This window comes from Phyllobates terribilis, unplaced genomic scaffold (genome assembly GCF_046119375.1).
Source record: "Phyllobates terribilis strain yellow unplaced genomic scaffold, ASM4611937v1 Scaffold_2__4_contigs__length_985480577, whole genome shotgun sequence".
Taxonomy (NCBI): Eukaryota; Metazoa; Chordata; class Amphibia; order Anura; family Dendrobatidae; genus Phyllobates; species Phyllobates terribilis.
The window spans coordinates 937,565,470-937,590,544 of NW_027362762.1; the positions used below are offsets into that span (position 1 = coordinate 937,565,470).

A 25,075-nucleotide genomic window follows, 5' to 3' on the forward strand; every position below is an offset into this window, starting at 1 on the left:
GTAGCGGGAACTTGAGGTCTTTTTTTTTGAGGATCATGATTCTGGCAGAGAACACTCTAGAGGCTGCTGGCATCGTCAGGAAACACATGTAGGGAAGAAAATGGCATAAACATCACATGGATGCTGGGATTGGTGTTTAAATCACATAGCAGACACTGAGGCTGGTATACATACATTACATAGGAGACACCGGAACTGGTGTGTATATACGTCATTTAGGAGACGCATATATACACTGATCAAAAAAATAAAGTGAACACTTAAACAACAGAATATAACTCCAAGTAAATCAAACTTCTGTGAAATCAAACTGTCCACTTAGGAAGCAACACTGATTGACAATCAATTTCACATGCTGTTGTGCAAATGGATGGAAATTATTGGCAATTATCCAGACACCCTCAATAAAGGAGTGGTTCTGCAGGTGGGGACCACAGACCACATCTCAGTACCAATGCTTTCTGGCTGATGTTTTGGTCACTTTTGAATGTTGGTTGTGCTTTCACACTCATGGTAGTATGAGACGGACTCTACAACCCACAGAAGTTGCTCAGGTAGTGCAGCTCATCCAGGATGGCACATCAATGCGAGCTGTGGCAAGAAGGTTTGCTGTGTCTGTCAGTGTAGTGTCCAGAGGCTGGAGGCGCTACCAGGAGACAGGCCAGTACGCCAGGAGACGTGGAGAGGGCAACAACCCAGCAGCAGGACCGCCACCTCCGCCTTTGTGCAAGGAGGAACAGGAGGAGCACTGCCAGAGCCCTGCAAAATGACCTCCAGCAGGCCACAAATGTGCATGTGTCTGCACAAACGGTTAGAAACTGACTCCATGAGGGTGGTATGGGGGCCCGACGTCCACAGATGGGGGTTGTGCTCACAGCCCAACACCGTGCAGGACGCTTGGCATTTGCCACAGAACATCAGGATTGGCAAAGTCGCCACTGGCGCCCTGTGCTCTTCACAAATGAAAGCAGGTTCACACTGAGCGCATGTGACAGACGTGACAGAGTCTGGAGACGCCGTGGAGAGTAATCTGCTGCCTGCAACATCCTTCAGCATGACCGGTTTGGCAGTGGGTCAGTAATGGTGTGGGGTGGCATTTCTTTGGAGGGCCGCACAGCCCTCCATGTGCTCGCCAGAGGTAGCCTGACTGCCATTAGGTACCGAGATGAGATCCTCAGATCCATTGTGAGACCATATGCTGGTGCGGTTGGCCCTGGGTTCCTCCTAATGCAGGACAATGCCAGACCTCATGTGGCTGAAGTGTGTCAGCAGTTCCTGCAAGATGAAGGCGTTGAAGCTATGGACTGGCCCGTCCGTTACCCAGACCTGAATCCGATTGAGCACATCTGGGACATCATGTCTCGCTCCATCCACCAACGTCACGTTGCACCACAGACTGTCTAGGAGTTGGCTAATGCTTTAGTCCAGGTCTGGAAGGAGATCCCACAGGAGACCATCCGCAACCTCATCAGGAGCATGCCCAGGCGTTGTAGGGAGGTCATACAGGCACGTGGAGGCCACACACAATACTGAGCCTCATCAGGAGCATGCCCAGGCGTTGTAGGGAGGTCATACAGGCATGTGGAGGCCACACACAATACTCAGCCTCATCAGGAGCATGCCCAGGTGTTGTAGGGAGGTCATACAGGCACGTGGAGGCCACACACAATACTCAGCCTCATTATGACTTGTTTTAAGGACATTACATCAAAGTTGGATCAGCCTGTAGTGTGTTTTTCCACTTTAATTTTGGGGGTGACTCCAAATCCAGGCCTCCATTGGTTAATAAATTTGATTTCCATTGATGATTTTTGTGTGATTTTGTTGTCAGCACATTCAACTTTGTTCAGAACAAAGTATTCAATGAGAAGATTTCATTCATTCAGATCTAGGATGTGTTATTTGAGTGCTCCCTTTATTTTTTTGAGCAGCGTACATACAGTGCCTACAAGTAGTATTCAACCCCCTGCAGATTTAGCTGGTTTGATAAGATGCAAATAAGTTAGAGCCTTCAAACTGCATACGAGAGTAGGTTTTATGAACAGAAGCATAAATCTTACAAACCAAAAAGTTATGTTGCTCAGTTGAATTTTATTACATTTTAAACATAAAAGTGTGGGTCAATTATTATACAACCCCTATGTTTAATATTTTGTGGAATAACCCTTGTTTGCAATTACAGCTAATAATCGTCTTTTATAAGACCTGATCAGGCCGGCACAGGTCTGTGGAGTTATCTTGGCCCACTCCTCCATGCAGATCTTCTCCAAGTTATCTAGGTTCTTTGGATGTCTCATGTGGACTTTATTCTTGAGCTCCTTCCACAAGTTTTCAATTGGGTTAAGGTCAGGAGACTAACTAGGCCACTCCAACACCTTGACTTTTTCCCTATTGAACCAGGCCTTGGTTTTCTTGGCTGTGTGCTTTGGGTCGTTGTCTTGTTGGAAGATGAAATTACGACCCATCTTAAGATCCTTGATGGAGGAGCGGAGGTTCTTGGCCAAAATCTGCAGGTAGGCCGTGCTATCCATCTTCCCATGGATGCGGACCAGATGGCCAGGCCCCTTGGCAGAGAAACAGCCCCACAGCATGATGCTGCCACCACCATGCTTGACTGTAGGGATGGTATTCTTGGGGTCGTATGCAGTGCCATCCAGTCTCCAAACGTCACGTGTGTGGTTGGCACCAAAGATCTCGATCTTGGTCTCATCAGACCATAGAACCTTGAACCAGTCTGTCTCAGAGTCCTCCAAGTGATCATGAGCAAACTGTAGACAAGCCTTGACATGACGCTTTGAAAGTAAAGGTACCTTACGGGCTCGTCTGGAACGGAGACCACTGCGGTGGAGTACGTTACTTATGGTATTGACTGAAACCCATGTTCCCACTGCCATGAGATCTTCCCGGAGCTCCTTCCTTGTTGTCCTTGGGTTAGCCTTGACTCTTCGGACAAGCCTGGCCTCGGCACGGGAGGACACTTTCAAAGGCTGTCCTGGCCGTGGAAGGCTAACAGTAGTTCCATAAGCCTTCCACTTACGGATGATGCTCCCAACAGTGGAGACAGGTAGGCCCAACTCCTTGGAAAGGGTTTTGTACCCCTTGCCAGCCTTGTGACCCTCCACGATCTTGTCTCTGATGGCCTTGGAATGCTCCTTTGTCTTTCCCATGTTGACCATGTCTGAGTGCTGTTCACAAGTTTGGGGAGGGTCTTAAATAGTCAGAAAAGGCTGGCAAAAGAGATCTTTAATCCACACATGTGAAGCTCATTATTCTTGGTGCCTGAACTACTTCTTAATACTTTAGGGGGACCAAACAGAATTCTTGTGGTTTGAGGGGTTGAATAATAAATGACACTCTGAATTAACTTTTTACGTTTTTAAAAAAAAAAAAAAAAAAAATTTGCTGCAGTGCATTTCCCACTTCCGGGCTGATCTACAGTACAAATGTCACAATGCCAAGTTAATTCCGCATGTGTCAACCAGCTAAATCTGCAGGGGGTTGAATACTACTTGTAGGCACTGTACATACATACATACATACATACATACATACATACATACATACATACACCAGTCCCACCCAGTGTCTGTGTTGTAAATACACCAGACCCTATCACACTGAGGCTGGTGTATGTAAAGCACGTAGGATTCACAGGCTGCTGCATTCATTACATAGGAGACATTGCAGCTGCTTCACTCCCTTCGTCAGGATGGGAGTGCATGGTGCTAACTCCACCCATAAATAACATCCTTGCACTGACCAGCATCAGGACTTAATCCTTTCATGCATGTTCTGCAGCGAATGCTACATGAGCGTACTCAGTCCAGGGAGGGATTAAAGGGCTGGCAGCCCAAAGACTGCAGTCCCTGGGAATCTGCCTGGGGGTTGGAAGAAATGACATTGTGGGTTGTAAACTACCCATAATTTGGAGGTTCTCCACCCCTGCTTTAACAAAATCATTTTTTTCCCCTAACCATTTTATTTTTCTATTTACGGAGCTGTGTGCGGGCTTGTTTTTTTGGTATTACTGGTTCCCCGACAACCATATATTCTTACCAACTTTTTTTCTTATTTCTCTATATTGGCATAACTTTTATTAATTCCTCAAGGGGATTTCAACTAGCGATTCTTTGATCACATTGATAAATAACTGCAAACTTTCAGTGCTTTGACCTGTGGTAGCCTATTAGACACCACCTCCTGTGCCTTCTGATAGACTGTGGGATATTTGCAGACATGGAGGCCATTTTTACGCCTCCAATTGCCATGGCAAACCATCAGCACCCCGCTATAAAATATTTTTTTTTTACAAAAGGGAATTGCTTGCGCTGAATTTCTTCATACATACCGATCATTAGTTATCCCATATATGTTGTGTTGTGGATACATCATCACAAGACGACTATGGCAGCAACCAGCACATATTAGTGACGTGGCACATACTGACTTTATCTGTATACAGCACATGTGCGGGAAGCTGCTGCAGCCGTCTGCTGTGATTGTTCAGAAGAGATAACGGGTCATAGTATAGGAGATAGCGGTCACATATTAATCACACTTTATCCTGTATAAGGAGTAACTGCAGACATTTCAGACAGATCTGCAATCTTCGTTTTTATTCTGGGATCGGACAGTAAGTTTTTCTTATAAATGTTCTCCTCCACATCCATCACACCTTTTTCTGGTCAGGTGAGGAGGAGAATGGCTAATTGTATGCAAGGAAAAATGGGTACAGAGCATAATATTCCACCAGGAGGTGGAAAATATGGCATAAATTAGAATTATGTGACTTCCTGATTTCCGAGCATATTTTCACCATCATAGGACACATCAGACATGACTATGATATATCCAGAATTTTTCTTTTTTGTTTCCCAAGGCCGAAAATCTTTGCACTTAGAACAACCGAAAGCGATTCTGTTTCACAAACACAGAACTAGCCTTGGATTGTGTTCACATCAGATTATTGCAATACTTCCATGTAATATTTCTATTTCCATTGTGCTATGTGATGTCCCTGGAATGGACTGGAGACGTCCAGTCTAACCTTAATGTGCAATGATCTTTCCTTGCATATATTGGCATCTCTTTTCTAGCAGAGAAAATACAAGAGGGCTTTTGATCTCCCTTTAGACGAGTGGGAGATGTGATATAATTATCACGTAGGAGATGCTGCTCGGAAGTCCAGTGATAATGGATTATTTATCTAATCCATAACACTGTATAGAGCATCTGGTGTTAATATATCATGGTGTATGTTATACTTTGACTACATAAATTGTTCGGGATCATTGCATCATATTTCTCTTTGACACCTTTTTGATCGTGGCATTTTTCTGTCCGCACAGGGCTTTATACGCATGGTGTGCTGTCAGTTCTGCAGTGTTGAATTTCACGTTTGCTGTTGGAAAAAAATGAAGGCCACGATGTATTCTGATAAGAATGACAAGGTAGGTTCTCGCTTTCTCAGCTAATGCCTCCATATCAAGGTAACACTAAATGCACACTATACTTTTGGCCTATAGCATACGTTGCAGACTTTGCCCCACATTTACTGTAACGTTCTCATAAGCTCCAATTCACTAGAAGGAGGCCAAACATGTGTTCTTTTGACTTCTGTCTGGCAAGTATCTGTCTGGACACCATTTGTTTTATTGTATAGTAAAGCACCATAAACTGCACCTTTCTATAGATTGATTTATATTTTTTAAACCATGGGTTTTTATGGTAGGCGGAGGTCGTGACACTGGTCATTGTTGAGCACATACCTCCTGAGCATATCCTCCAAAAAACAAGAAGGCAGTCCAGCTCCACGAGACCAAAGATTTCTTTATTCTGTGTGAACGAGTACAAAATCCACCCCCAATTTTTTATTTATTTTTTTAAATATCATGATAGATGATAAAACAGCTACGTTTTTCAGCTTTTTCACCCTTAATCATGATGAAACGCGTAGTGATATATTAAAAAATTCTTGCATTGGATTTCTTTATCGCTTCATTGGGGGACACAGGACCATGGGTGTATGCTGCTGTCGCTAGGAGGTTGACACTAGGCAAAAAAAAAGAAATGGCTCGTCCTCCGCAGTATACACCCGCCTACAGGCACCAGGCTCACCAGTTTAAGCTTAGTGTCTGTAGGAGGTAGACCTGGATCCTACTGATCCAACCCTGTTGTGTTTTATTAATCCTTGTTCTTTATTTTTCAGATACAGCTCTTCAGAGTTAATAGGGAACACTGCATCCCCTGTTATCCCCATTCTGAAGCGACCGAGAGAGCAGTGTGGCATTTCCCACAGCGCCCACTCTTGGACCCGCTGGGCAGGACTTATCCCCTGTCACCCCCAGGGGGTCTCAGGGTGATTCCCGGTGGCCAGTCCTTGCCTATTCCCCACCCCAGCCCCCTCCTCGGAGCGGCCTGGGAGGGAGACGGTGGTCACTACGATGACCTTCCCCCAGATTCTGGGGTCGACACCGTCTCCTGCACTGTCCAGTACCGGTCAATGCGGGAAGGAGGAAGAGCCAGGATCCCCCCTATCCACAGGGGACCTCCTGGGACCATCCTCAGAAGGAGAGAGGAAGAAGAGGCATCGGGACCTCTAACAAAGGTAATCCCTCCACTCCTGCTGCCTTACAACTGCAGCCCCCCAGGTCCCTCAGAACACTGGATATGGCACAGAGTTGCCTGCCAGCGGGTCCTGTAAATCCTGTGGATTATTAATGTGGGCATCACATCTCCACCGACGCTCACTTACAGCAGCGCTTACCTGGCCACACCCCCTCTCCTCGCATCTTCATGGCATCTCCCGCAGCATGGCGTCCCCCCACAACCCCCCCCTTCTTTTTCCTTTTTGCGCTGCAAATCTGCCGGCCCTTTCTCCGTCGGGGGCGTCTCGGGTGGGGCGTTCTTCTTACCGGCGGGTATACGCCCCCGGCGGCAATCGGCCAATCTGGACCGAGAAGCAATGTGACGCTTCCGCCACGCCCACAGTTCTCCCGGGGACCGATCAGCGGCTGGGTTCTTAAGCCCGCCCCCATTCCTTCTGCCTATCAGAGCCTCGGCTCCCCTAGCTTGCTCAGGGCAGCACGCTCTGCTCCTGCCCCGCCCCTCTACGCTGCTCTCTGTTCTGGCTCCGGCAGCATCACTCTGCCTGACTGCCTCATCACCGCAGCCCTGCTCCTGTCTCCGCAGCTCCGGAGTTTCTGACGGGGGATTCGGGACCGTGGACATTCCAGACCGGGTAGGCCCTGCCCTGGCACCTACACACACCCTTTCCTGTCCACAGGCTCCCTCCTCTGCAGTATTCCTGGTTAGGCACATATGCCCAAACCAGGGAGCTTTCTGTCCGTCCCGCTCACAGTCACATACTACACCTGTGCTCTTTGCAGTACTAAGTGGCCCGCGGGTCTGACAAGGGCTTTCTGCTCGACCTGCAAGCCTCCCACCATGCTGGCAACCCAAGATCCCCCTGCCGTCCAGGACGAAGTAACTCTCCCTCCTCCGGAGTGGGCTGTTGCTATGTCCCAGTCTGTCTCTGACCTCACCAAGGTATTTCAATCTCTAGTGCAGGTCCTAGAACGCTTGCCCATGCTATCCACAGCCACCAGTGCTCCGAACGTCCCCACGGACGATTCGCAGGCACCCCTGCCCCCTCCTCCTAAGGGCAGACCGAGGGCACGTTCTCAGAAACGGACTCACACAAGTTCCAGCTCTCCAGACTCCAAATTGCTCCCTGCATCTCACACCTCTTCCCCAGAGGTCGCTCCGGGATCTGACACGGCATCAGATTCTGACTCTGGATCCGACACGGACCAATATTCTAGAATCCAGGACATGGTTGACAGCCTTATGTCGGCCGTCAATCAGACCCTGCATGTTAAAGAGGACGAGAGCCCTTCTCAGGACTACTCCGTTTCCTTCAAGAGAATCAAGCGCCCGGCACGCACCTTTTCTAACCATTTAGAATTTGATGGTGTCTTTCAGAAACAGTGGGAGCAGGAAAATATCTGCTCAAGGCGTCCCTTGACGCCACTACCTGTTCTGCCCGCTTCTCTAGCAATATCATTGCTATACATAGAATTCTTTGGCTGAAGGCTTGGAAAGTCGACCCAGCCTCCAAAAAATCACTAACAAATCTCCCGTGTCAGGGCTCCAGGCTGTTTGGGTCTAAATTAGACCAGATCATCTCTGATGCCACTGGGGGCAAGAGCACCTCCCTTCCACAGCCGAGACCTAATCGCCCCTTTCCTAGGAGACGTTCCCTTCAGTTCCAGTCCTTTCGTCAGTTTGCTCACCTGGGACCCTCCTCTTAACAGGACCGTATCCCAGCACAGCAAGAGAGACGTAAGCCTACCTTTAGGCCCACTCCCAACTGGCGCGCAAAGGGTCGCTCTTCCAAGCCCTCTGGATCCCGATCATGATCCAACAGATTTTCCTCAGCATGACGGGTCACTCCCACCTGGGATTTCTCCCAGGGTGGGCGGCCGTCTACTTCTGTTCCGAGACCCTCGGGTCTTGGCAATAGAGGATGCCTGGGTCAAGGAGATTGTGACCTCCGGCTACAAGATAGAGTTCAACGCCGTACCAGGAACACTATTTCTCATGTCCCGCCCCCCGCATCCATCTCTGCTTCCCGGTTTCCTTCAGGCCATTGCCTCCCTTCTGCGCTCAGGAGTCATAGTCCCCGTCCCCCTTCAGGAAAGGTTTTCTGTTTTTTACTCCAATCTTTTCGTTGTTCCAAAAAAGGACCGCTCACTAGGTCCGATCCTAGACCTCAAACAACTAAACCGACAGGTACCCGTATGGCACTTCAGAATGGAGTCCCTCAGGTCGGTAATCGCCTCGATGGAGGCCGGGGAATATCTATGTTCAGTGGACATTCAGGATGCGTATCTTCATATCCCAATCTGCGCACCACATCAGAAGTTCCTTCGATTTGCCTTTCAGAACGCACATTACCAGTTCACTTCTCTCCCCTTCGGGCTTGCCTCCGCCCCGAGGGTTTTCACAAAGGTAATGGCAACGGTCATGGCCATTCTACGAGCCAGGGGGATTGTAATTATCCCCTACCTCGACGACCTATTGATCAAAGGTCCCACGTTCAGGGAATGTCTCCACAGTCTCCAGATCACCCTGAACACGCTCTCTCCGTTAGGCTGGCTGATCAACACAGACAAATCCTCCCTTTTCCCATCTCAATGCGTAACCTTTCTAGGGATGCAGTTCGACACGACCCATGCCCGGGTCCTTCTCCCGAGGGAGAAGATAAATTCTCTCCGTCGGGGGATTCACCTTCTCTCCGACTCAAGTCCACGCCGTCTTCGCCTGTGCATGAGTGTCTTGGGAAAAATGGTGTCAGCTATGGAAGCAGTGCCGTTTGCCCAGTTCCATACCCGGCCTCTTCAACTGGCACCTCTGTCGGCATGGGACAAGAACCCGTCGTCTCTAGATCGACGCATCAGGTTACCTCTTCATGTGAGAAGGTCATTAATATGATGGACTCGCCCTTCTTCCTTCAGACCCGGGAGGTCATTCCTACCGCTTCGCTGGCAGGTGGTCACGACCGATGCCAGCCTCATCGGTTGGGGGGCAGTCTTCCTTCACCACACGGTGCAGGGCCATTGGAGTCCCCACGAAGTCTCCCTACCGATTTAATATATTGGAGATAAGGGCGATCTACCTGGTGTTGCGTCACTGGCAGGATATTCTTGCAGGGTTCCCAGTCCGCTTACAATCGGACAACGCCACGGCTGTGGCGTACATAAACCGTCAGGGAGGAACGCGCAGCAAGTCCGTCTTGAAAGAGGTGGCAAGAGTGCTAGTTTGGGCCGAGAACACAGTTCCGGCAATCTCAGCAGTCCACATTCTGGGGGTCGACAATTGGGCGGCCGACTTCCTCAGTCAGCAGGGCCTTGCCTCAGGAGAATGGTCTCTCCATCCCGAGGTGTTCCATCAGATTTGCTTACGATGAGGCATGCCGGACGTCGACCTCATGGCGTCTCGGTTAAACCACAAGGTTCCATCCTTCGTAGCCCGGTCCCGCGATCCCCTTGCGATCGCTCAAGACGCGCTAGTCATTTCATGGTCTCAGTTCCAGCTGCCCTATCCTTTTCCCTCTTTACCATTGATCCTTTGGATCGTCAAAAAGATCAAGACAGACGAAGTACCCATAATTCTAGTAGCCCTATTTGGCCAAGACGCGTCTGGTACGCAGATCTAGTAAACCTGCTCGTCGACTCCCCCTGGAGACTACCGGACCGTCCGGACCTCCTCTCTCAGGGGCCTATTCTTCATCACAGTTCTCATTCTCTGAATTTAATGGCATGGCCGTTGAGGACGCAGTGTTGAAGAAGGCGGGTTTTGCGGATAATGTCATCCAGACCCTAATTAGTGCCAGGAAACCCGCAACCTCACGCATATACCACAGAACCTGGAGAGCCTTTTTTCGTCACTGCGAGAAGGATCAGCTAGCTCCCATGTCCTTTTCGTTACCGGTCATTTTGGTCTTTCTTCAGTCTGGCCTGGAAGCTGGACTCTCTCTAAGCACTATCAAAGGCCAAGTTTCGGCCTTGTCCATTGTATTCCAACTTAACTTGGCTTTCCGCCCTCAGGTCAAGACGTTTCTACAAGTGGTGGCTCACCTGGCGCCGCCTTATCGCCCCCCGGTGGATCCATGGGACCTTAATATGGTCCTGAGCGTCCTTCAACAGCCCCCGTTTGAACCCATTCAGGACATCTCAGCCTCTCTTCTCTCCTGGAAGGTGGCTTTTCTGGTGGCTGTTACCTCTATTAGGAGAAAAAGCAGAGCTCGCAGCCCTCTCTTGTCGGTCGCCTTTTCTGGTCTTCCATCAAGACAAGGTAGTGCTCAGGCCAGTGCCTTCTTTTTTGCCAAAAGTAGTCTCCTCTTTCCACATCAATGAGGACATTGTTTTACCTTCCTTCTGCCCGGCCCCAGTGCACCCACTGGAGAAATCCCTGCACAAACTGGATCTGGTCAGAGCTTTACGTGTGTACCTTTCTACAACGGCTTCCCTTCGGCGTTCGGACGCCGTGTTGGTCAGCCCTGAAGGGTGTCGCCGGGGCCTTCCTGCTTCCACGTCAACCTTCGCCCGTTGGATACGTTCGACCACTTTGGAGGCATATCGCGTCTTGGACAAACCTAACCCTCCGGGGGTAAGGGCTCATTCCACCCGGGCGGTGGGGGCCTCTTGGGCTGTTCGCCATCAGGCTTCAGCTTCTCAGATCTGTAAGGCCGCAACATGGTCTTCACGCCACACCTTTTCAAGGTTTTACAAGATCCACACTTATTCCTCGGCTGATGCCAGTCTTGGACGGAAGGTTCTGCAGGCAGCGGTTGCCCGCAGTCAGACCTAGTCTGTGACTATCTAGTGTTCTCCCACCCTAGGGACTGCTTTTGGACGTCCCATGGTCCTGTGTCCCCCAATGAAGCGATAAAGAAAGAGGGATTTTTGGTACTCACTGTAAAATCTTTCTTGGAGCCTTCATTGGGGGACACAGCACCCTCCCTGATTTTGGGCATAGGCACAGTTGGCCCTGTTGGGCATCTAATTTAGTTTTCACGGTTGTGCTCCGTTGGGCATTGCATAGTTAATTGTTTTATGTTCCTCCTACTGCTTTAGCCACTAACTGGTGAGCATGGTGCCTGTAGGCGGGTGTATACTGCGGAGGAGGAGCTTTTTCTTTTTTTTTTTTGCCTAGTGTCAGCCTCCTAGCGACAGCAGCATACACCCATGGTCCTGTGTCCCCCAATGAAGGCTCCAAGAAGAGATTTTACGGTGAGTACCAAAAATCCCTCTTTTATACTCGTTCTCACTGAATAAAGAAATCTTTGGTTTCGTGAAGCTGGACTGCCTTCTAGTTTTGTTGGACTTTTCCTGCGTCTAGGCACAGACGTGGTCATTGCTCTGGACCACAAGAGTCTACATGCGGGGGAGCTGGATCCCTTCCTCTACAGACTTATTGTACTTGACAGCTACACTGCAAGATAATCGTGAGCGACCATTGTTTAAAACAATAGTTTTATGTTTTTCTTGCGGTGTAAATAGGCCGCCAATCACCTTACCAACGAGCAAAATGCTCGTTCATCAGGTGAAAGCCCCCTTCCCTCCGAAAACAATTCTCAGCTGTGCATCATAGGTAAAAGTTTACCGATCGGCGGTCGTATCATGCAGCCAGTCGGTCTATATAGAAGGACCTTCAGACTTGTTTTTCTTAATTACATTGCGTTTTCTTTTCTGCACACAGGATTTCTTAAAGTATAGATGTCTCACTCCAGACTGCAAAGGATTCATTTCTCATATTGTAATATTTGACTCCATGGCACAAGTAAAATGCGAGGTACGTGTTTTTTTTGTTTGTTTTTTTTCCCTTCCCACTACTGGTTGTTCAGACTGATTGCCAGCTTTTATATATGTGAAAATGATTATAGTAAGAGTTCAGCTCTGTTTACATCGCTGTTTTAATGGCTCCATCAGAGAATCCGGTATTTTTTTTATGGCAATTGGTGTCCTTTGCAACCCCTATTCTTGTCGTCGAAAATTTTTAAAACCCAAAAGCTGCTTGACTAAATTGGTGGTGGAGCTGCAAGGAAATTTGATCACTTACTACCAAGTTTCACCACAGATCTCTGAAGGGTCCTAGTAGGAAGACTCTCCTAACCAAGGGATTGTCCAAAGTGTGGGATCTTTTAGGATTCAATTTTCATTTTTCGTAATATTTTTCTTTTTTTTTTTCCTTAAGTTTGAAGATAAAAACATAAAAAAGAGAGAAACACAAAAGCCAACAGCAAAATTTAAACTCGCCAGGTAAGGTTTAGTGTTACTTGTACATCTAACTGTTCAGTCTCCATTTACATTGTGTCTCTGAAATGTGTTTATTTGGCAGTAGATACAGTAAATCTAATGAAGCCGCTATTCTGTAAAATATAGCCGCAAGTGAGGATATTATGCGCTGTGCTCATAGAAATATTAATGGGTTACTAAAAGGATCTGTTCTCAGATTTCACCAGAATCTACCGATCACCCATGTTGTTTCCTGGTAGGTATCAGGAGATAAGACGTCACTGGTCCTACTCGCCTCCTGACATGGAAGTTAGCCAAGACAAACTACCTCTTCAGGGTCCTTTTGAAGTTAACAAATTTGGAATGTTGCTTCCGTTGCGATATGGAGATACCACAGTCCATATGTTCACAATGAATTTATTATTTGTGATTAAAAACAGGTTTACTGCCAAACCACATTTAAAATGGAAACTAAAAACACAACGCGTTTCAACTTCTATGAGTCTTCATCAGGTGTCATGAAAAAGCGAAAAGAGATGGAGCCCCCTGTCTTGTAGCTGGGTGTCTTGGGAAGCTGCAACCTCTTAGGTTGTTTGAGGCACCAAAGCATTTGTCCCTCCATATTATTTGCTCATGATTACCACATACTTGTCTGTAGCCGACTACTTTTGCTAATACCTCATGCAGATATCCTGTTGGTGAGGCACAAGGTCTTAATTTGCACAATGTATTATATAGTCATTGATTTAAGATATTATGTTTCTATCCCAAGCAACAAAAGCAATAGGATAAAGTATGAAAATAAATTTGAGCGCAAGAAAGCTATAGAAGAAGAGCCTATAGGAAATCCTGATGACAGTAAGAAGCAGCCTGAAGAAGCAGTCATATGTGAAGCAGCTGGTATGTGACTCCTGACCCTCACTTCTCCTCTTTCTCAGACTCTTCTTCTTTTATTTTCCAGACCCTTCTCCTCTCTGCCCCCTTCTGTTCCCCTGTCTCCCCCCTTTTCCTTCCCCCTCTCTGTCCCCTCACCTTTTCCTGTCTCCTCCCTTTCCCTCTCCTCTCTGCCCTCCCTTCTTTCTCTCCTTCCTGTCTCCCCTCCCCCCTTCTTTCTTCTCTCTCCTCTTTGTCCCCCTCCTCTTTCTTCTCTCTCCTCCTTGTCCGCCTCTCGTCTTTCTCCTCACTGGCCACATCACCTTCTAAATTGTCCTGCCCCTCCTCTTTCTTCTCTCTCATCCCTGTCCCCCCCCTCCTCTTTCTTCTCCCTCTCCTCCCCGTACCCCCTTCCTCCTTCTCTCTCTCCTCCCTGTTGCCCCCTCCTCTTTCTTCTCTCTCTCCTCCTTGTCCCCCCCCCTTCTTTCTCCTCACTGGCCACATCACCTTCTAAATTGTCCTGCCCCTCCTCTTTCTTCTCTCTCATCCCTGTCCCCCCCCCCTCCTTTTTCTTCTCCCTCTCCTCCCCGTACCCCCCTCCTCCTTCTTCTCTCTCTCCTCCCTGTCGCCCCCTCCTCTTTCTTCTCTCTCTCCTCCCTGTCCGCCCCTCCTCTTTCTTCTTTCTCTCCTCCTTGTCCCCCCCACTTCTTTCTCCTTCCTGGCCACATCACCTTCTAAATTGTCCTGCCCCTCCTCTTTCTTCTCTCTCCTCCCTGTCTCCCCCCCCGCTCTTTCTTCTCTCTCATCCCTGTCCCCCCCCTCCTCTTTCTTCTCCCTCTCCTCCCCGTACCCCCTCCTCCTTCTTCTCTCTCTCCTCCCTGTCGCCCCCTCCTCTTTCTTCTCTCTCTCCTCCCTGTCACCCCCTCCACTTTCTTCTCTCTCCTCCCTGTCTCCCCCCCCCCTCTTTCTTCTCTCTCATCCCTGTCCCCCCTCCTCTTTCTTCTCTCTCCTCCCTGTCGCCCCCTCCTCTTTCTTCTCTCTCCTCCCTGTCCGCCCCCCTATTTCTTCTCTCTCCTCCCTGTCTCCCCTCCTCTTTCTTCTCTCTCCTCCCTGTCCCCCCCCCTATTTCTTCTCTCTCCTCCCTGTCTCCCCCCCCTCTTCTCTCTCCTCCCTGTCTCCCCTCCTCTTTCTTCTCTCTCCTCCCTGTCCCCCCCCTATTTCTTCTCTCTCCTCCCTGTCTCCTCCCCCCTCTTTCTTCTCTCTCCTCCCCTCCTCTTTCTTCTCTCTCCTCCGTCTCCTCCCCCCTCTTTCTTCTCTCCTCCCTGTCTCCCCCCCCTCTTTCTTCTCTATCCCATCCCTGTCCCCCCCTCCTCTTTCTTCTCTCTCTCCTCCCTGTCTCCCCTCCTCTTTCTTCTCTCTCCTCCCTGTCCCCCCCCTATTTCTTCTCTCTCCTCCCTGTCTCCCCTCCTCTTTCTTCTCTCTCCTCCCTGTCTCCTCCCCCCTCTTTCTTCTCTCTCCTCCCCCCTCTTTCTTCTCTCTCCTCCCCCCCTCTTTCTTCTCTCTCCTCCCCCCCTCTTTCTTCTCTCTCCTCCCTGTCTCCCCTCCTCTTTCTTCTCTCTCCTCCCTGTCTCCCCTCCTCTTTCTTCTCTCTCCTCCCTGTCTCCCCTCCTCTTTCTTCTCTCCCCTCCCTGTCTCCCCTCCTCTTTCTTCTCTCTCCTCCCTGTCCGCCCCTGCTCTTTCTTCTCTCTCCTCCCTGTCTCCCCCCTCCTCTTTCTTCTCTCTCCTCACTGTCTCCCCTCCTCTTTCTTCTCTCTCCTCACTGTCTCCCCTCCTCTTTCGTCTCTCTCCTCCCTGTCCGCCCCTGCTCTTTCTTCTCTCTCTCCTCCCTGTCTCCCCCCTCCTCTTTCTTCTCTCTCCTCCCTGTCTCCCCTCCTCTTTCGTCTCTCTCCTCCCTGTCCGCCCCTGCTCTTTCTTCTCTCTCTCCTCCCTGTCTCCCCTCCTCTTTCTTCTCTCTCCTCCCTGTCTCCTCCCCCCTCTTTCTTCTCTCTCCCCCCCCCTCTTTCTTCTCTCTCCTCCATTTCTTCCCCCCCTCTTTCTTCTCTCTCCCATCCCTGTCCCCCCTCCTCTTTCTTCTCTCTCCTCCCTGTCCGCCCCTGCTCTTTCTTCTCTCTCCTCCCTGTCCGCCCCTGCTCTTTCTTCTCTCTCCTCCCTGTCCGCCCCTGCTCTTTCTTCTCTCTCTCCTCCCTGTCTCCCCCCTCCTCTTTCTTCTCTCTCCTCCCTGTCTCCCCTCCTCTTTCTTCTCTCTCCTCCCTGTCTCCCCTCCTCTTTCTTCTCTCTCCTCCCTGTCTCCCCCCTCCTCTTTCTTCTCTCTCCTCCCTGTCTCCCCTCCTCTTTCTTCTCTCTCCTCCCTGTCTCCCCTGCTCTTTCTTCTCTCTCCTCCCTGTCTCCCCTCCTCTTTCTTCTCTCTCCTCCCTGTCTCCCCCCTCCTTTTTCTTCTCTCTCCTCCCTGTCTCCCCTCCTCTTTCTTCTCTCTCCTCCCTGTCTCCCCTCCTCTTTCTTCTCTCTCCTCCCTGTCTCCCCTCCTCTTTCTTCTCTCTCCTCCCTGTCTCCCCTCCTCTTTCTTCTCTCTCCTCCCTGTCTCCCCTCCTCTTTCTTCTCTCTCCTCCCTGTCTTCCCTCCTCTTTCTTCTCTCTCCTCCCTGTCTCCTCCCCCCTCTTTCTTCTCTCTCCCCCCCCCTCTTTCTTCTCTCTCCTCCATTTCTTCCCCCCTCTTTCTTCTCTCTCCCATCCCTGTCCCCCCCTCCTTTCTTCTCTCTCCTCCCTGTCCCCCCTCCTCTTTTCTCTCTCCTCCCTGTCCCCCCTCCTCTTTCTTCTCTCTCCTCCCTGTCCGCCCCTGCTCTTTCTTCTCTCTCCTCCCTGTCCGCCCCTGCTCTTTCTTCTCTCTCCTCCCTGTCCGCCCCTGCTCTTTCTTCTCTCTCTCCTCCCTGTCTCCCCCCTCCTCTTTCTTCTCTCTCCTCCCTGTCTCCCCTCCTCTTTCTTCTCTCTCCTCCCTGTCTCCCCTCCTCTTTCTTCTCTCTCCTCCCTGTCTCCCCCCTCCTCTTTCTTCTCTCTCCTCCCTGTCTCCCCTCCTCTTTTGTCTCTCTCCTCCCTGTCCGCCCCTGCTCTTTCTTCTCTCTCCTCCCTGTCTCCCCCCTCCTCTTTCTTCTCTCTCCTCCCTGTCTCCCCTCCTCTTTCGTCTCTCTCCTCCCTGTCCGCCCCTGCTCTTTCTTCTCTCTCCTCCCTGTCTCCCCTCCTCTTTCTTCTCTCTCCTCCCTGTCTCCCCCCTCCTCTTTCTTCTCTCTCCTCCCTGTCTCCCCTCCTCTTTCTTCTCTCTCCTCCCTGTCTCCCCTGCTCTTTCTTCTCTCTCCTCCCTGTCCGCCCCTGCTCTTTCTTCTCTCTCCTCCCTGTCTCCCCTCCTCTTTCTTCTCTCTCCTCCCTGTCTCCCCTCCTCTTTCGTCTCTCTCCTCCCTGTCTCCCCTGCTCTTTCTTCTCTCTCCTCCCTGTCTCCCCTCCTCTTTCTTCTCTCTCTCCTCCCTGTCTCCCCTCCTCTTTCTTCTCTCTCTCCTCCCTGTCTCCCCTCCTCTTTCTTCTCTCTCTCCTCCCTGTCTCCCCTCCTCTTTCTTCTCTCTCTCCTCCCTGTCTCCCCTCCTCTTTCTTCTCTCTCTCCTCCCTGTCTCCCCTCCTCTTTCTTCTCTCTCTCCTCCCTGTCTCCCCTCCTCTTTCTTCTCTCTCCTCCTTGTCTCCCCTCCTCTTTCTTCTCTCTCCTCCCTGTCTCTCCCCTCCTCTTTCTTCTCTCTCCTCCCTGTCTCCCCCCTCCTCTTTCTTCTCTCTCCTCCCTGTCTCCCCTCCTCTTTCTTCTCTCTCCTCCCTGTCTCCCCTCCTCTTTCTTCTCTCTCCTCCCTGTCTCCTCCCCCCTCTTTCTTCTCTCTCCTCCCCCCCTCTTTCTTCTCTCTCCTCCATTTCTCCCCCCCCTCTTTCTTCTCTCTCCCATCCCTGTCCCCCCCTCCTCTTTCTTCTCTCTCCTCCCTGTCCCCCCTCCTCTTTCTTCTCTCTCCTCCCTGTCCGCCCCTGCTCTTTCTTCTCTCTCCTCCCTGTCCGCCCCTGCTCTTTCTTCTCTCTCTCCTCCCTGTCTCCCCCCTCCTCTTTCTTCTCTCTCCTCCCTGTCTCCCCCCTCCTCTTTCTTCTCTCTCCTCCCTGTCTCCCCTCCTCTTTCTTCTCTCTCCTCCCTGTCTCCCCCCTCCTCTTTCTTCTCTCTCCTCCCTGTCTCCCCTCCTCTTTCGTCTCTCTCCTCCCTGTCCGCCCCTGCTCTTTCTTCTCTCTCCTCCCTGTCTCCCCCCTCCTCTTTCTTCTCTCTCCTCCCCGTCTCCCCTCCTCTTTCGTCTCTCTCCTCCCTGTCTCCCCTCCTCTTTCTTCTCTCTCCACCCTGTCTCCCCTCCTCTTTCTTCTCTCTCCTCCCTGTCTCCCCTCCTCTTTCTTCTCTCTCCTCCCTGTCTCCCCTCCTCTTTCGTCTCTCTCCTCCCTGTCTCCCCTCCTCTTTCGTCTCTCTCCTCCCTGTCTCCCCTGCTCTTTCGTCTCTCTCCTCCCTGTCTCCCCTGCTCTTTCGTCTCTCTCCTCCCTGTCTCCCCTCCTCTTTCTTCTCTCTCTCCTCCCTGTCTCCCCTCCTCTTTCTTCTCTCTCCTCCCTGTCTCCCCTCCTCTTTCTTCTCTCTCCTCCCTGTCTCCCCCCTCCTCTTTCTTCTCTCTCCTCCCTGTCTCCCCTCCTCTTTCTTCTCTCTCCTCCCTGTCCGCCCCTGCTCTTTCTTCTCTCTCCTCCCTGTCTCCCCTCCTCTTTCTTCTCTCTCCTCCCTGTCTCCCCCCTCCTCTTTCTTCTCTCTCCTCCCTGTCTCCCCTCCTCTTTCTTCTCTCTCCTCCCTCTCTCCCCTGCTCTTTCTTCTCTCTCCTCCCTGTCTCCCCTCCTCTTTCTTCTCTCTCCTCCCTGTCTCCCCCCTCCTCTTTCTTCTCTCTCCTCCCTGTCTCCCCTCCTCTTTCTTCTCTCTCCTCCCTGTCTCCCCTCCTCTTTCTTCTCTCTCCTCCCTGTCTCCCCTCCTCTTTCTTCTCTCTCCTCCCTGTCTCCCCTCCTCTTTCTTCTCTCTCCTCCCTGTCTCCCCTCCTCTTTCTTCTCTCTCCTCCCTGTCTCCCCTCCTCTTTCTTCTCTCTCCTCCCTGTCTCCCCCCTCCTCTTTCTTCTCTCTCCTCCCTGTCTCCCCCCTCCTCTTTCGTCTCTCTCCTCCCTGTCGCCCCTCCTCTTTCTTCTCTCTCCTCCCTGTCTCCCCTGCTCTTTCTTCTCTCTCCTCCCTGTCTCCCCTCCTCTTTCTTCTCTCTCCTCCCTGTCTCCCCTCCTCTTTCTTCTCTCTCCTCCCTGTCTCCCCTCCTCTTTCTTCTCTCTCCTCCCTGTCCGCCCCTGCTCTTTCTTCTCTCTCCTCCCTGTCTCCCCTCCTCTTTCTTCTCTCTCCTCCCTGTCTCCGCCCTCCTCTTTCTTCTCTCTCCTCCCTGTCTCCCCTCCTCTTTCTTCTCTCTCCTCCCTGTCTCCCCTCCTCTTTCTTCTCTCTCCTCCCTGTCCGCCCCTGCTCTTTCTTCTCTCTCCTCCCTGTCTCCCCTCCTCTTTCTTCTCTCTCCTCCCTGTCTCCCCCCTCCTCTTTCTTCTCTCTCCTCCCTGTCTCCCCCCTCCTCTTTCTTCTCTCTCCTCCCTGTCCGCCCCTGCTCTTTCTTCTCTCTCCTCCCTGTCTCCCCTCCTCTTTCTTCCCTCTCCTCCCTGTCTCCCCCCTCCTCTTTCTTCTCTCTCCTCCCTGTCTCCCCCCTCCTCTTTCTTCTCTCTCCTCCCTGTCTCCCCCCTCCTCTTTCTTCTCTCTCCTCCCTGTCCGCCCCTGCTCTTTCTTCTCTCCTCCCTGTCCTCCTACCCCCTTCTCTCTCCTCCCTGTCTCCCCTGCTCTTTCTTCTCTCTCCTCCCTGTCTCCCCTCCTCTTTCTTCTCTCTCCTCCCTGTCTCCCCTCCTCTTTCGTCTCTCTCCTCCCTGTCCGCCCCTGCTCTTTCTTCTCTCTCCTCCCTGTCTCCCCTCCTCTTTCTTCTCTCTCCTCCCTGTCTCCCCCCTCCTCTTTCTTCTCTCTCCTCCCTGTCCGCCCCTGCTCTTTCTTCTCTCTCCTCCCTGTCTCCCCTCCTCTTTCTTCTCTCTCCTCCCTGTCTCCCCCCTCCTCTTTCGTCTCTCTCCTCCCTGTCCGCCCCTGCTCTTTCTTCTCTCTCCTCCCTGTCTCCCCTCCTCTTTCTTCTCTCTCCTCCCTGTCTCCCCCCTCCTCTTTCGTCTCTCTCCTCCCTGTCCGCCCCTGCTCTTTCTTCTCTCTCCTCCCTGTCCCCCCTCCTCTTTCTTCTCTCTCCTCCCTGTCTCCCCTCCTCTTTCTTCTCTCTCCTCCCTGTCTCCCCTCCTCTTTCTTCTCTCTCCTCCCTGTCCGCCCCTCCTCTTTCTTCTCTCTCCTCCCTGTCTCGCCCCTGCTCTTTCTTCTCTCTCCTCCCTGTCTCCCCCTCCTCTTTCTTCTCTCTCCTCCCTGTCTCCCCCCTCCTCTTTCTTCTCTCTCCTCCCTGTCTCCCCCCTCCTCTTTCTTCTCTCTCCTCCCTGTCTCCCCTCCTCTTTCTTCTCTCTCCTCCCTGTCCGCCCCTCCTCTTTCTTCTCTCTCCTCCCTGTCTCGCCCCTGCTCTTTCTTCTCTCTCCTCCCTGTCTCGCCCCTGCTCTTTCTTCTCTCTCCTCCCTGTCTCCCCCTCCTCTTTCTTCTCTCTCCTCCCTGTCTCCCCCCTCCTCTTTCTTCTCTCTCCTCCCTGTCCCCCCTCCTCTTTCGTCTCTCTCCTCCCTGTCCGCCCCTCCTCTTTCTTCTCTCTCCTCCCTGTCCGCCCCTGCTCTTTCTTCTCTCTCCTCCCTGTCCGCCCCTGCTCTTTCTTCTCTCCTCCCTGTCCCCCTACCCCCTTCTCTCTCCTCCCTGTCTCCCCCCTCCTCTTTCTTCTCTCTCCTCCCTGTCCGCCCCTGCTCTTTCTTCTCTCCTCCCTGTCCCCCCTCCTCTTTCTTCTCTCTCCTCCCTGTCTCCCCTCCTCTTTCTTCTCTCTCCTCCCTGTCCGCCCCTCCTCTTTCTTCTCTCTCCTCCCTGTCTCCCCTCCTCTTTCTTCTCTCTCCTCCCTGTCCGCCCCTCCTCTTTCTTCTCTCTCCTCCCTGTCTCCCCTCCTCTTTCTTCTCTCTCCTCCCTGTCTCCCCTCCTCTTTCTTCTCTCTCCTCCCTGTCTCCCCCCTCCTCTTTCTTCTCTCTCCTCCCTGTCCGCCCCTCCTCTTTCTTCTCTCTCCTCCCTGTCTCCCCTCCTCTTTCTTCTCTCTCCTCCCTGTCTCCCCCCTCCTCTTTCTTCTCTCTCCTCCCTGTCCGCCCCTGCTCTTTCTTCTCTCCTCCCTGTCCCCCTACCCCCTTCTCTCTCCTCCCTGTCTCCCCCCCGCCTTCTTTCTCCTTCCTGGCCCCGCCCCTTCTCTCCACACTGTGAAACTTCATTGCATCTTCATGTTGTTTCTTTCTGCCTTCCTCCTTCCAGTGACTAACGGCCGCCGTGTGAAATGGGATCCATTATTGACACAAGTATTAAAGAAGGAGGGTCTGATAAAACGTGGATGTCCTGGCAGCTTTCCAGGCTTCTGGGAGTCAGTATGTGTTTGGAGCATTATAAGTCCAGAGAAGCTGGAGGAGCTGGAGAAGAATAGCAGCGCCCAGTCCAGTAGTAAAATGAAGAGTTTTCTAACCTATTTGTACAAATTAAGCGATAGGGTGAAAACCCGAATATTTCTTTATTTGCTGATCCTGCAGGATGAACATATAACTGTAAATCTGTACGACTGGCTCTTTATAGTAAATAATAAAGGTAAGTTATCTATTGTTATTATCTAATAACTTGACCTGTGCAAAACGTATCTACACTGTAACTCGTATTGTAAGAATTTACATCTTTTCCTGGTACAGTAATCCACTAATCTTTTCCTTCCCACTTTCCCTATCAGCTATATATCCTGCTGTGTACAGAAACTGCATCATGTATAACCCCTCTATTAACTGGGACAATTTTCATTGTTGATACTCCATTTTTCTTATATTTCTATGAAAGATTGCATAAATAACTGCCTTCTTGATATATGGAGCTCATTTACGGTTGCTGAAATTTCTACAATCTGCCTACTTCCCCAAAACTACTGATGATGGCACACCTACATACGGCTTGGTTGAAGATGTATATCTGTGACTTATAAAAGTGGTATTCATTTCTTTTTCTCAAGGTTTGGAAGCAGCGGTAGAATTTCGAGATCATAATAGAGAGCGTCTGAAAAACGTTAAGCCTGACGGTGTAGTAAGTTTATGGAACGAAACCTATGGGAAGAACCTAAACTATATGATGGACGTTTCCGCAGACAATCTGTTTGACTTCCTATCCACTATGGGTATAGAAGGTTTCCGCTGTTTCTTATGGTTTCTTGAAGATAACAAGCATATTGCATCAGAGTGCGACCTGGAGAAAGAATTAGATAAATATTTCCAAGAGATGGGTGAGCAGCAATTATATTTATTATATTTATTAGAAACCCGGTTATCTCCGTGATGTATAAAGTTTTGGGATTCTAAAATGTATTTAAAATAAATGCAAATTTGCAACAAAATGTTTCCAGGTGACCTCCACATATTGAGTTTTTTACCGATTGCTGTGGGATCTGCCAACCATTTAGTGTCCCCAGAATTTTTCCCAGGGATATATGTATTAGGCAGCTGAAACTAAATCGCCCGATCCTGTTGATAAACTGCAGCCAGAGGGCTGAAAAAGTCTTTCTCATGGAGAACACAAGGGCGCATAGCCAAGCGTTACCGTGTATGGGGGAGTTGGGAAAGATGACTGTTAGATATCTAATGTGTATGGCCAGATTAACCTCCTTTTGGGCTGGAAACACGTGGTTTTTGATGCACTCTGAGGTCCAGGGATGGATTGAGCGACAAGAAGAATACATTTTTATGTTCATTCCTGTTGAATCCACTCTTGGTTTTGTTTCAAAGACCCCCACCAAAAGCTGCATTTGTGGTTCCAAACTTAGAGGTATTTCCATCTCCAAGATCCAATCCCGTTATGTAGTAGATGTAATAATAATAATATTAGCAAATACCTCCAATTACAAATGTAGTATAGTTTTTCTGATTTATGTTTCTTTCCACATGTGCAGGACCTTAAGTATCCACAGTTACGACCACTGATATAGTGACAGTTAGCTAGTGGTCGTAACCATGGATACCTAACCTACTGCAATGCCCTGCACATGGGGTAAGCGACATAGCGAATCAGAAGAACTATACAACATTTCTAATTGGAGGTATTTGCTAATATTATTATTACACCTACTACATAATGGGCTTGGATCTTGGAGATGGGAATACCCCTTTTTAAAGGTAACCTGACACCTTAGAAAACGCTATTTACTTGCAGGTGAATAGCATTACTTGGTTTTCCTTTTAATGGGTTCTTGGTCACCACTCACTTAAATACCAGAAGGTGCCGGTGACGTCAAGTCCCATACATACTGGGAGCCTTGTCCTTTTACAATGAATTGTAAAGGTTGAAGATAGCTGCTGAAAGTGCATGCGTTCTGGCAAATATTTGCATACGTTAAGTCACTGGCCGTCCGCAGGTGAGCAGAGCCAGAACAACCCTTCAAGTGACCAGTCCTATCTTAGTAAGTCATGGCATGTACATTATTATATGCTTAATAATCGTTGATTTTTGAATGGGCTCCACAGTTTTGTTTTTTTTTCCTCTATACATGGGTTGTTTCCTTACACCCTCTGCAGCATACCTCAAGCGAATGAGGTTCCCTGTACGGCCGGGTGATTGTGAGCGCTAACATGCAGAAAAAAAGCTGCGAAGGGCATGCAGCGCTGCAGTCCCAGTCGTTGAGGAGGGAGGGGAGGTCCCAGAGGCCGGATCACCAGGGATCATTGCTGAAATGAGAATAACCCTATAAAAGAGGCAAATACACAGATGCAAATACTTAGTCTGATATTTAGAATCACACAGGTCGGACATGAGCTGATCGCAAGGTCGGGGCTCAGCTGTTACTGAATGCTGCCAACAAGTCCTCAGCTTTGTATAAAGCATGGATTATTGGAACCGGTGAGATGTGTAATGCAGAGACATCAGGACTCCTCTACGGCAATCATTTACCCTACTATTACACTGGTGTTGTCTAAATAAGACATTCCCCTTACCTCAGACGATATATGTTTCCACCTTATATATTTTCTGCAGTTATGCTTCTACAATCATTTAATCAGTACGGATACCCTGGACTCATGTAGGCTTGTAACCCTTTTATTACAGATATACCCCGGGTTGAAGTTCCCAAGCAATCCTTTGAAAAGTACAATGTAAGTTGGTCACTTGTTCGTTCTTTTTATTTTGGACCCCAGAAATAATTATTGTACATAGTTTGGTCTTTTCTGTGGTAACCTATGCATGCGGAAGCTGGACGATAAAGGAAAAAGACTGAAGAAGAATCAACGCCTTCGAAATGTGGTGCTGGTGAAGGAGGTTATCAATACCATGGATGGCAAGAAGAACAAGCAAATCAACATGTCACCCGAAGCAAGGATCACCAAGCTACGACTTGCCTACTCTGGACACATCCTACGAAGAGAACAATCACTGGAGAAGGACATCATGGTTGGAAGACTAGAAGGAACAAGGCGATGAGGAAGACCAGCAACCCCCATGGCTTGAAACGATCAAGATAATGTGGAGAAGACCCTAGTTGGTCTATTTAGGCTTGCACAAGATAGATCTTCCTACAGACCATTCATCCATCCAGTCACCATGGCTCCAGATCGAGATGAAGGCCGTTAAAATAATTACTGATCAGATCCCTTCATGTCCACCTTGAGATGGTGGCGATCAGCTCTTCCCACCGATCTTCTGGTTCGCCATGTTTAGCAATGTGCAGATAGTGAGGTAGGAGGAGATACAGGAGAGGACAAGGGTCTGTGATGGCAAGAGAAGAGAGGATCTGTAGTAGTTGACTGTGTTGAAGGCAGGAGACCGGTCTAGAAGAAGGAGTATAGAGAATTGTCTGTTGGGTTTGGCGGTTAGTAAGTCGTTAGTAATTTTGGTCAGGGCGGTTTTGGTGGAGTGTAGGTTGTCAAATAGCGAGCTGAACGAGACTTGGGAGGAAAGTTCAGCGTGGACGTGCCGTTCAGGGAGTTTGGAGTGAACTGGAGCTGCGATATGGACGTAGAGGTCGGGTTGAGGGATGGTTTCTTCAGGATAGCTGTGATTGTGGCATGT

The 25,075-nt window shown here is 50.1% G+C and overlaps 1 protein-coding gene across 7 annotated transcripts in view; it reads left to right on the forward strand.

The window, feature by feature from the left end:
• TTC3 (tetratricopeptide repeat domain 3) overlaps positions 1-25,075 on the forward strand; it is a 167,987-nt gene that overhangs the window by 99,158 nt on the left and 43,754 nt on the right. For all 7 annotated transcript variants that reach the window (XM_073668397.1, XM_073668395.1, XM_073668396.1 and 4 more), the window contains 7 exons: positions 5,349-5,450; positions 12,265-12,357; positions 12,760-12,824; positions 13,573-13,700; positions 21,302-21,625; positions 22,035-22,301; positions 24,116-24,162. In XM_073668397.1, the coding sequence (XP_073524498.1) occupies positions 5,349-5,450; positions 12,265-12,357; positions 12,760-12,824; positions 13,573-13,700; positions 21,302-21,625; positions 22,035-22,301; positions 24,116-24,162 (1,026 nt within the window). The remainder of the gene's footprint in view (positions 1-5,348; positions 5,451-12,264; positions 12,358-12,759; positions 12,825-13,572; positions 13,701-21,301; positions 21,626-22,034; positions 22,302-24,115; positions 24,163-25,075) is intronic.